This window comes from Ailuropoda melanoleuca, chromosome 7, assembly GCF_002007445.2.
Source record: "Ailuropoda melanoleuca isolate Jingjing chromosome 7, ASM200744v2, whole genome shotgun sequence".
NCBI lineage: Eukaryota > Metazoa > Chordata > Mammalia > Carnivora > Ursidae > Ailuropoda > Ailuropoda melanoleuca.
Window position 1 is genome coordinate 53,526,357 of NC_048224.1, and position 9,422 is coordinate 53,535,778.

Here is a 9,422-nt window from a genome sequence, read left to right on the forward strand (position 1 = left end):
ATCGACACACAGTGAAATGGACTTGGATGCTTTTTGCCAAACGTAAACAGTCGTGTTACCACCACCGCAATGACGATGTGGGATATATTCCGCCAATTCCCCCACGCCAGCCTCCAGTCAGCACCCCTCTCCCACCCTAGCCCCTGGAAACCACAGATCTGGTTTCTGTCCCTATGCTTGTGCTGTTTCCAAACTACCCCAGGGACAGACTCATGTAGTATGTGGCCTCTTGTGTCTGCTTTTAACGGGTATAATGTTTTATTTGGAAGTTTTGTACAAAACTGAACTTTAACACCTTCCCTAATATGTTACACTATGGTTTCTTTTTTCTTTTCTTTTCAAGATGTTATTTATTTATTTGACAGAGAGAGAGATTGAGAGTGAGAGTGCAAGCAGGAGGAGCAGCAGAGGGAGAGGGAGAAGCAGGCTCCCGCCAAGCAGGGACCCCGATGCGGGGCTCGATCCCAGGACCCCAGGACCATGCTCTGAGTCGAAGGCAGACGCTGAACCACTGGAGCCACCCAGGCGTCCCGGTCTCAAACTTTAGAGGTCATCTGAATCACCTGGAGAACGTGTGCAAACACAGGTTACTAAGCCCCATCCCTGGAGTTTCCGATTCTGTAGGTCAAGGGTGGGGTCCCAGATTTACATGTCTACCAAGTTCCCTGGTGGTGCTGATTGATGCCGGTGGTGCGGGGACCACACTTTGAGAACCACTGGTTTGGGCAGCTGCCAAACCAGGATCTCAGTGTATGCAGAGTCCATCTGGTCTCAGAGGCCCAGGGCCAGCGAGGGGCTGGCTGGTCAAAGGGTCAAGGGGGAGCCTGAGCCTTGATAAGGCCTGGGAGAATTTTATCTCCACCAGCTCCAACCACGGCTTGAAAGAAAAAGCCAGCCGGCTCTGGAGCACAGAGTCCCTTTTCCCCGGGGGCAGTACTGTGACAGATGCATCGCAGCCCTGGAGGACGTGCTCGTGCTCGGGGATGGAAATCACTGGTAATCAGACCCTTGGGCAAATGGAGAGGCTGGAGCCTGAGCCAGGGGCTGGGGCGTGGTACTGAGGGACCTCCCTCTGCTGTCCGCGGCTCCCAGGGTTGGGGCCCAGCGCAGGAGCTCCTCACTAGCTTTTCCTTTACCTGTGGTTCTTTCTGACTCACATTCATTGTAGAAATTTGGAAAGACAAAACGAGCAAAATAAAATCGTCAGTGTTCACATTCTGAGATAGTGTTTTCTGGTTTAAAAAAAAATTTTTTTTAAGTAGTGTCTACACCCAATGTGGGACTTGAACTCACGACCTTGAGATCAAGAGTCACATGTTCTACTGACCAACCAGCCAGGTGCCCCTAAAATTTTTTTAATCTCTTATTTCTTTTTTTAAATGATTTTATTATTTTATTTATAAGTAATCTCTATACCTATCATGGGGCTTGAACTCACAGCCCTGAGATCAAGAGTCGCAGGCTCTACCGACTGAGCCAGCCAGGCGCCCCTCAATCTCTTATTTTTTAAGCTGAGTAGTGGCTCCATTAGTTTTCATTTTATTATTTTTTATTCTTACATCTTTAAACTGAACATGAGCACTATGTTACGGGTTGAATTGTGTCCCCCAAAAGTTCCAACGTTGAAGTCCTAACCCCTAGTACTTTGGAATGTGACCTATTTAGAAACAGGCAGTTAGTTCAGATGAGGTCATATTGGAGTAGGCTGGGCCCCTAATCCAGTATAACTGGTATCCTTATAAAAAGGGGAAAGTTGGCCCCAGACGTGCACACAGGGAGAACGTCCTGTGTGGACTGGAGTTCTGCCACTGAGGAACCTACCAGAAGCCAGGAACCTACCAGAAACCTACCCTAGCGCCTTTGGAGGGAGCACGGCCCTGCTGACACCTTGCTCTCAGATGTCTCACTCCACAGCTGTCAGACCGTATATTTCTGTTGTTTACGTCACTCAGTTTATCGTATTTTGTTACAGCAGCCCTAGCAAACTGATACACATCACATGCCCTCTTTTGAAAATATAGTTCACAATTAGAATTTTTTTCAAAAGTACCACAGAGAGTATAAAGAGGGACATAAGAAACGCCTTCTACCAGAAACTTGCATTCTTTACTCTATGAATTTCTTTTTTTAAAAATTATTTTAATTTTAATTTTTTAAAAAGATTTTTATTTATTTGAGAGAGAATGAGAGAGGGATCGCGGGCATGGGGGACAGGCAGGGGCAGGCAGGCAGAGGGAGAGGGAGAAGCAGACTCCCCGCTGAGCAGGGAGCCCGACGTAGGGCTCGATCCAAGGACCCTGAGATCATGACCCAAGCAGAAGGCAGACAGTTAACCCACTGAGCCACCCAGGTGCCCCAGAGCATACAATTCTTGATCTCGGGGTTGTAAATGCAAGCCCCACGTTGGGTGTAGAGATTACTTAACAAACAAAAACAAACAACTTAACCATTACAGAAATTCACAACGTACCAGTGAAGAGCTCTCTCCTAATTCCATCTTCCAGCAATAACAGTTCAGTGTATATTCCTCCAGATTCCTTTTACCTGCTGGTGGTAACGTGCTCACGTGGTTTTCATGCAGAGGTGGCATCATAGCCCCGCTCAGTGTAGCACCTCACCTTTTATTTATCTCAGTTACACGTCTAGGGATCTTTCCATGCCTGCATAATCCATCTTAGCATATTTAATGGCTGTGTAGTATTTTCTGAATATATGTGACATTTTTTATCAAGTAGCTAGGATTGATTTTTCATCCTTCTACAATATTAGTCATTTTAAGTAGGGCTTAGGGTAGACAGACCGGTGTGTTGAGATCTGGTTGTATGAGATCCTCCCTGCTTCACCCTGACTATCCTCTATTATTTATTTTTCTTTTCTTTTTTCTTTTTCTTGCCTTTAAGTTTATTTGTTTATTATTGTTAAAATCGAAATACAGCTGGCACACAATGTTACATTAGTTTCGGTTGTACAGCATAGTGATTTGACAAGTTTATGCACCATTCTGTGCTCGCCACAACTGTAGTGACTGTCTATCACCATACAAAGCTATTAAAATATCATTGATTACATTCCCTATGCTGCACCTTTTATTCCTATGACTTCCTCATTCCATGACTGGAAGCCTGTATCTCCCACCCCCTTCGCTCATTTTGACACCCCCTCCCACAAGAACCCTCAGTTCGTTCTCTGTGTTTATGGGTCTGTTTCTGCTTTTTGTTTATTTATTCATTTGTTTTGGTTTTTAGATTCCACACATAAGTGAAATCATACGGTACTTGTCTTTCTCTGCCTGACTTATTTCACTTAGCACAAGATCCTCGAGGTCTATCCATGTGGTTGCAAATGGCAATATCTTGTTTTTTAAAAAGATTTTATTCCTTTATTTGTCAGAGAGAGAGAGAGTACAAGCAGGGGGAGCAGCAGGCAGAGGGAGAGGCAGGCTCCCCCACTGAGCAGGGAGCCCCATGCAGGAATCAATCCCAGGACCTTGGGATCATGACCTGAGCCAAAGGCAGAAGCTTAACCCAGTGAGCCACCCAGGTCTCCACAATATCTCATTTTTTTATGGCTGAGCAATATTCCATTTTGTGTACACACACACACACACACACACACACACACACACACACACACACACCACATCTTTATCCATTCATCTATCAGTGGACGCTTTGGCTGCTCCATATCTTGGTTATTATAAATAATGCTGCAGTAAGCATACAGGTGCATATAACTTTTTGAATTAGTGTTTTCATTTTCTTTCTTTTTAAAAGATTTAATGTTTATTTATTTCGTTAGTTGGTGAGAGAGGGAGAGAAAGAGCAGGGGGAGGGGCAGAGGGAGAGGGAGAGAGAGAATCTTAAGCAGGCTCCATGCAGCACAGAGCCTGACTCGGGGCTCGATCCCAAGACCCCGAGATCACGGCCTGAGCTGAAGTCAAGAGTCAGATGCTTAACTGACTGAGCCACCCAGGTGCCCCTTAAACGCTTTTATTTTTATTTTTTTTAAAAGATTTTATTTATTTATTTGACAGAGATAGAGACAGCCAGTGAGAGAGGGAACACAAGCAGGGGGAGTGGGAGAGGAAGAAGCAGGCTCATAGCGGAGGAGCCTGACGTGGGGCTCAATCCCATAACGCCGGGATCACGCCCTGAGCCGAAGGCAGCCGCTTAACCGCTGTGCCACCCAGGCGCCCCTAAACGCTTTTATTTTTAAGTAATCTCTACCCCCAACATGGGGCCTGAACTCACGACCCAGAGATCAAGAGCCACATGCTCTACCCACTGAGCCAGCCAAGCGCCCCTATTTTTAATTTTTTGAGGAACCTCTCTCTACACTGTTTTCTACAGAAGCTGCACCAAGTTACATTCCCACCAACGGTGCACGAAGGTTCCTTTTTCCCACATCCTTGCCAACACTTGTTAATTCTTGTCTTTTTGATACTACGTTCTGACAGGTGTGAGGCGACATCTCATTGAGGTTTTGAGATTTTATTTATTTATTTATTTAGTTATTTAGAGAGCTTGAGCTGGGGTGGGGGGAGGTAGGAGGTGCAGAGGGAGAGAGAGAGAATCCCAAGCAGACTCCACACTGAGAGCAGAGCCTGACACGGGGCTCTATCCCATGACCCTGAGATCGTGACCTGAGCCAAAATCAAGAGTCTGATGTTCCGGGGCACCTGGGTGGCTCAGCGGTTAAGCGTCTGCCTTCGGCTCAGGGCGTGATCCCAGAGTCCTGGGATCGAGCCCCACATCAGGCTCCTCTGCTATGAGTCTGCTTCTTCCTCTCCCACTCCCCCTGCTTGTGTTCCCTCTCTCGCTGGCTGTCTCTATCTCTGTCGAATAAATAAATAAAATCTTAAAAAAAAAAAAGAGTCTGATGTTCCGTCAGCGGAGCCGCCCAAGCGCCCCTCATTGACATTTTGATTTGCATTTCCCTGATGATGAGTGATGTTGAACATCTTTTCACGTGTCTGTTGGCCACCTGGATGTCTTCTTTGGGAAAATGTCTATTCAGGTTCTCTGCCCATCTTTTAATTGGATTATTTGTGTTTTTTTGTGTGTGTGTTAAGTTGTTGGAGTTCTTTATATATTTTGGATACTAAATCCTCATTGGATATATCCTTCGAAAATATCTCCTCCCATTCAGAGTTTCTCTTTTCATTTCTGTCGATGATTTCTTTCACTGTGTGAAAGCTTTTTTATTTTGGGGTAGTCCCGAGAGTTTATTTTTGCTTGAGGAGGCATACTGAAAAAAATGCTGCTAAGACCAATGTCAAAGAAATTACTGCCTGTTTTCTTCTAATTACTGTCTATTTGTAACTGCGCTGGGCCATTCATCCTTGCACCAGCTTCCAGAGAGAACTAATCTGCACAGGGTGTGCACTGTGCAAACGCATGTTGCCTGTCTCTAATTGGCTTTTGCTCCAAACCCATAAGGCTTCCTGGTCCATGTGGAGCCCTCTTTTTGACTGGGCTACAGGCAAGCCTGAGGGACACCTCTCCCCCCTTTCCCTGAGTCTCTCACCCCCTTGGGAGGGTAAGGAGGGGTCATTCCAAAGACAATCACATTGAGGAAAAGAAAGGCTGAAAGGAAATTTCTCTTTAAGGTCTAAATCTTTGCCTACCTTCTTTTTTTTTTTTAAGATTTTATTTATTTATTTGACAGAGAGGCAGCGAGAGAGGGAACACAAGCAGGGGGAGTGGGAGAGGGAGAAGCAGGCTTCCCGCTGAGCAGGGAGCCCGATGCAGAACACTGGGATCCTGACCTGAGCCGAAGGCAGATACTTAATGACTGAGCCACCCAGGCGCCCCTCTTTGCCTGCCTTCTTGATTATTATGTTAAAATTCATTCCTACGGGTGCCTGGCTGGCTCAGTTGGTAGAGCACATGACTCTTGATCTTGGGGTTGTGAGTCCGAGCCCCATGTTGGGTGTAGAGATTGCTTTAAAAAACCTCCAAAAACAAATAAATAGAAATAAAAACCTTAAACACTAACATCCTCTTACACCCAGCTGTTTAGGAATATTACCTATATAGTTTTTTAAATTTTTTAAATTTTTTAAATTTTTAAAAGATTTCATTTATTTATTTAAGAGAGAGAGTGAGCATAAGTGGATGGGAGGAGCAGAGGGAGAGAGAGAGAGAGAGACGCAGACTCCCCGTTGAGCAGGGAGCCTGATGCAGCCCTTGATTCCAGGACCCTTGGATCATGACCTGAGCTGAAGGCAGATGCCTAACCGACTGAGCCACCCAGACGCCCCAGTTTTTTGGTGTTGTTGTTAACATATAATGTATTATTTGTTTCAGGGGTACAGGTGCGTGATTCATCAGTCTTGTACAACACACAGCGCTCACCACAGCACATACCCTCCCCAGTGTCCATCACACAGCCTCCCCATCCTCTCTCCCCCATCCCGTCCAGCAACCCTCAGTTTGTCTCCTGAGATTAAGAGTCTCTTATGGTTTGTCTCCCTCTCTGGTTTCTTCTTGTTTCATTTTTTCCTCTCTTCCCCTATAATCCTCTGTCTTGTTTCTTAAATTCCACATATTAGTGAGGTCATATGATAATTGCCTTTCTCTGATTGGCTTATTTTGCTTAGCATAATACCCTCTAGTTCCATCCACGTTGTTGCAAATGGCAAGATTTCATTTTTTGATGGCTGTGTAATATTCCATTGTGTATATACACCACACCTTCTGTATCCATTCATCTGTCGATGGACATCTGGGCTCTTTTCATAGTTTGGCTATTGTGGACATTGCTGCTTTAAACATTGGGGTGCAGGTACCCCTTCGGATCACTACATTTGTATCTTTGGGGTAAATACCCAGTAGTGCGATTGTTGAGTCATTATATATAGTTTTTTAAAGATTTTATTTTTAAGCAATCTATATACCAACATGGGGCTCAAACTCATAACCCCGAGATCAAGAGTTGCATGCTCTACTGACTGAACCAGCCAGACACCCCTGTTTAAGGTTTTTATAATGTCCAGTTGTTCTAAAGATTACATCAATTTCAATTTTTTTAATTTTTAATTTTTAAAGATTTATTTATTTGAGAGAGAGAGAGTGCACGTGCGGGGAAGTACAGGAGGAGAGCAGAGGCAAAGGGAAAGAAGTAGACTCCCCACTCAGCATGGACCCCATCCCTGGGCTCTATCCCACAATCCTGAGATCATGACTTGAGCCAAAACCAAGAGTTGGACACTTAACTGACTGAGCCACCCAGGCGCACCAAAAGATTACATCAATTTTTAATCCTGCCAGCAACGTATGAGACTGCTTGTTTCCCGATGTCCTTGTCAGTGCTGGATGTTGCTCTTTTAAAAAAAAAAAGTGGCCAATCCTGGCCAGCTCAGAGTGGTTTGCATTCAGAAGACATGTTCCAGCCGTCCAAAGTAATGTCAGAATAACTCAAGTTCTTTTCTTGCATTTCTCAAACACTACAAAAAGGATAGATACCCGGATCACAGCTATCCTTTTAAATATTCCCCTTTTCTTCTCCATCCCACATCTTCCATGCACCACAGGTGTCCATGTGATGGTCTTCAGTATCCCTCCCACCACCCAACCCTTTCCTATTTTCTGAGGAACTTTTCCTCCTCCTTCCTGTCACCCAGTGGTGTGTGTGTGTGTGTGTGTGTACACCGCTTAATTCTGTCCATTCTCACATTCTCCATCACAAAATCCCCCCAAAGCAGTGCAGTGGCAGGCAAGGACCCTCTTCAGATGGTGAAGAGGGGACAAAATCACATAGGCAAAATCCTTCAGTGGGTGGGAAGGGGAAAGCTTCAACCATGTTATCTGGTCATGTCAGAGAGGTTGGCTGTGGGCTCCTCAGAGACTAGGTAGGGTATGTAGGTCTAGTGTTTCTTAAACTGGGTTTAGCACATAGCAGAGACTTAATAAATATTGGTTCGATGAAAGTGGGGGCATTGAGAAATGATCAACAATTCTGTGCTGGGGGTAGCAAGAGACATTTTACAGAGATAATTGACCTAGGCCTGGCAGCAAGAACTTTACCTTGAGCAGAAAGAAGGACATCTCTTCCTTTGTAGGGGAAATTAAAGGATGGGGGAAGTTAAAGATGAGGGCAAGTAGGGAGAAGGTAGAGGGACTTCCATTTGATGGTTTTATTTTTCTCTATGAAAAAGGAGAGTTGGAGTATGGGATGGTAGGAGTCACTCGGGGACAGGGAAGATGTCTAGGGACAAGTGGAACAGTTCTGGGTGGTGGTGAGGGCTCAGGTGAAGGTGGAGGCAATGACGTGTGGACTTCATCCTTGCAGAACCTCAGGGAGAAAATGAACGGACGTGGCGGGCTCCTGAACACTGGGGAATGAATGTGGTGGCCACTAGCCGATGAAAGCGAAGCCAGAAAAGCAGATACTTTGTGGAGAGGGGGGAAGCTGCAATTTCAGATTTCACGTGGATCGGTTGTGTGGCCCTGCGGGTCCACGGCTGAGGTGCAGGGGGAAGTCATGGACATGAGGATGTCAAGGAACTGAGGCCAGGTTGGCCTGAGGATGTTAAAGTCTCCCAGAATCCAGGGCGGCGCGGTGAGCCACGTGACAGCCCCCCTTGATTGGTCGACAGCGAGGCATAGTTGAGAAGATGGCGGCTCAGCGAGAAACTCATCGAAGTAGGTCTGTACACACAGCAGCACCCAGCGTGCAGGAGGGCGGTGAGGGGCAAGGGGAACGCGACCCCTTCCTCCTGTCTGGACAAGGACGGAGGAGGCGCTGTGGGAGGGGGAGAGAGTCTGGGTGGTGTGCAACAGCGGAGTGTTGACAGGGTTGGATTTCCAGAAGCAGCGCGTAGCTCCGGCCACAAACGTGTTGTGTGTCCCCCGTCTGAATCCGGTTTCCTAACACGTATCAAAGGGTCCGGGGTAGAATTTTAGCGCTCCTTCGAGTTAGGGGACTAGAGGAGGACCAAGACGGGATAAAAATGGCGGAGGGTCAGCTGGGCCTTGAACGGCGGGGCAAGCCGAGGCAAGGCCCGCTGGTGGCGTCGCGCGTCTCCACGGCGACGGGACTCGTGGCCGGGGACGCGGGCGGAGCTTCGGGTGGGGCGGGGCATCTCTGTGACGCCGGGGGCTGGGCCTAAATGGCGAAACCCGAGAGGCTCCCGGGGGGGTTTGAACTGGCCAATGGGCGAGCTGCCGACCGGGTGTCGGAAAAGGAGGCGGAAGCGGGGAGGAGCCGCCGCGGGAGCCGGACTGCATCCGCCGCGGCGTCTCCATGGCACGGCCCTGGCCTCCGACTTCAACGACTTCATAAGGAGACGTTTCTGGGCGCAGCCGTGTCGCTCCTGGTGAGAGGCCGCCGGCAGGCGGGACCCCGGGCGCCCCGGCGAGCTCCGCGGCCACCGCCGGGCCGCGTCCCATGGGCAGCATGGCCCCCGCCGGGGTTGCCGG

At 47.5% G+C, this 9,422-nt stretch overlaps 1 protein-coding gene across 9 annotated transcripts in view; it reads left to right on the forward strand.

Moving 5' to 3' along the window:
- The first annotated feature begins 9,140 nt into the window (after nucleotides 1–9,140).
- Nucleotides 9,141–9,422, forward strand: part of ODF2 (outer dense fiber of sperm tails 2) — a 31,938-nt gene continuing 31,656 nt past the window's right edge. For 5 of the 9 annotated variants that reach the window (XM_034664614.1, XM_019795230.2, XM_019795231.2 and 2 more), the window contains exon 1: nucleotides 9,141–9,319. In XM_034664614.1, coding sequence (XP_034520505.1) covers nucleotides 9,156–9,319 — 164 coding nt within the window. In that variant the 5' untranslated portion in view covers nucleotides 9,141–9,155. The remainder of the gene's footprint in view (nucleotides 9,320–9,422) is intronic. The other 4 variants (XM_019795220.2, XM_034664618.1, XM_034664620.1 and 1 more) reach the window with 2 other exon arrangements.